Raw genomic sequence first — 1,580 nt, 5'->3', positions numbered from 1 at the left:
GTAATGAACCTTTTTTTCCGATACAATTGTGTTGAGAGCTTCACTGGTTCAGAATGCTTCACTTCACCATCACTACTAAACTCTGCAGAGCACTGGCCCTCCAGGGCAAGATATGAGGAACCCTGCACTACATGCTGACAGACAGAATATAGAACATACTTAAGACACATTTCTGAAATTTCAAAAGTAGGAAAGTCAAAATGAATTGTATTAATCCAGTAAGGCAAGACACCCCAGGTGACCATATAGGGTAAAAAGAAAAATAAATAGATACTAATTTGCATAAATTTCTAGGACAAAAAATCGGGTCATTGAATAAAGCTGAATCCTGAAAAGCTGAATTGATTTAATATTGAAAGTAGAAAAAGGAGAAAACGGCTCCTTTTTAGTTTTTTTCTCCAAAAATTGAAAAAAGAGAATTTGGCTTAAATTTTATTTTTTCGCTCAGGGGTAAAAAAATGAATCAACAGCTTGAACACGTGGGCGGGAATTAAACGCCCCTTTCTGCTGATTAGTCAGCCGAAGAACATTATAGGCCTATGAACAGAAAATTATAACAGATGATATTTCTGTCTGTAGATGTGCTGTAATTTCCACTCTTGCAGACGGTGCCACAGCCACGTTCTCATGCGGTGGGATGGAGGGACGTTATATGATTTTTCATATTCCTGGAGATCAGAAGATTCTTAGTCTTAGTGAAGCTGGAGTCTATGGGTATTTGGCAGGTAATTAAAAAAAAATGTCTAGTAAAGACATAGTTAATTCTAAACAGTCATGCTTTATTCATGCTCATATCCTTCCAAATTAGCAAGTCATCATACATTAAAATACATCAGTACTAATCCCTTTCGTTGTACTGATTATGCTGTACCATGTATATGTGATGTCACTAAGCACGCATAAACGTTGTTTTCTCAAAAACACAATCACGTACATACATACTGCTCACATATTATTGTAGCCCAGTTTGTGCTGATTACGGTGTTATTAAACTTTAGACATTCAAATGTTTGTAAGCAACTGAAAAAAGCACAAATGTCAGGGCATGTCAAAACTTTTCCAGGCCCCAAAACACCCTCGGACCCCAGAGGGTTAAAATCAAGGTTTTTTCAGAAAATTCACCAAATACTTTTACTAATGAGTTGATATTGCTTCAGAGCTGCTTTATGCTGAATTTTTAATCAGGGTTTACAGTGGTATGCTAAAAGTTTCTTTGAGACATGAAGATTTGAGCATACTGTCATATCTAATCAGTTTAGTATGAATATGTTATTTTCAGTTGGGATCTGCTCTGGTTGACAGAGGATTCACAAAATTAAAAAAAAATGTCTAGTAAAGACATAGTTCATTCTAAACAGTCATGCTTTATTCATGCTCATATCCTTCCAAATTAGCAAGTCATCATACATTAAAATACATCAGTACTAATCCCTTTCGTTGTACTGATTATGCTGTACCATGTATATGTGATGTCACTAAGCACGCATAAACGTTGTTTTCTCAAAAACACAATCACGTACATACATACTGCTCACATATTATTGTAGCCCAGTTTGTGCTGATTACGGTGTTATTAACCT

At 35.7% G+C, this 1,580-nt stretch overlaps 1 protein-coding gene across 1 annotated transcript in view; it reads left to right on the top strand.

Annotated features, from left to right (window-relative positions):
- The first annotated feature begins 637 nt into the window (after nt 1-637).
- The window catches only part of LOC107668521 (fucolectin-like), a 3,731-nt gene continuing 2,788 nt past the window's right edge, over nt 638-1,580 (top strand). The window contains exon 1 of the mRNA XM_016460425.1: nt 638-725. Coding sequence (XP_016315911.1) covers nt 638-725 — 88 coding nt within the window. The remainder of the gene's footprint in view (nt 726-1,580) is intronic.

The sequence above is a fragment of the Sinocyclocheilus anshuiensis genome, unplaced genomic scaffold (genome assembly GCF_001515605.1).
Source record: "Sinocyclocheilus anshuiensis isolate Anshui unplaced genomic scaffold, SAMN03320099.WGS_v1.1 scaffold172, whole genome shotgun sequence".
Taxonomy (NCBI): domain Eukaryota; kingdom Metazoa; phylum Chordata; class Actinopteri; order Cypriniformes; family Cyprinidae; genus Sinocyclocheilus; species Sinocyclocheilus anshuiensis.
This window is presented reverse-complemented; position numbering and strand designations above follow the sequence as displayed.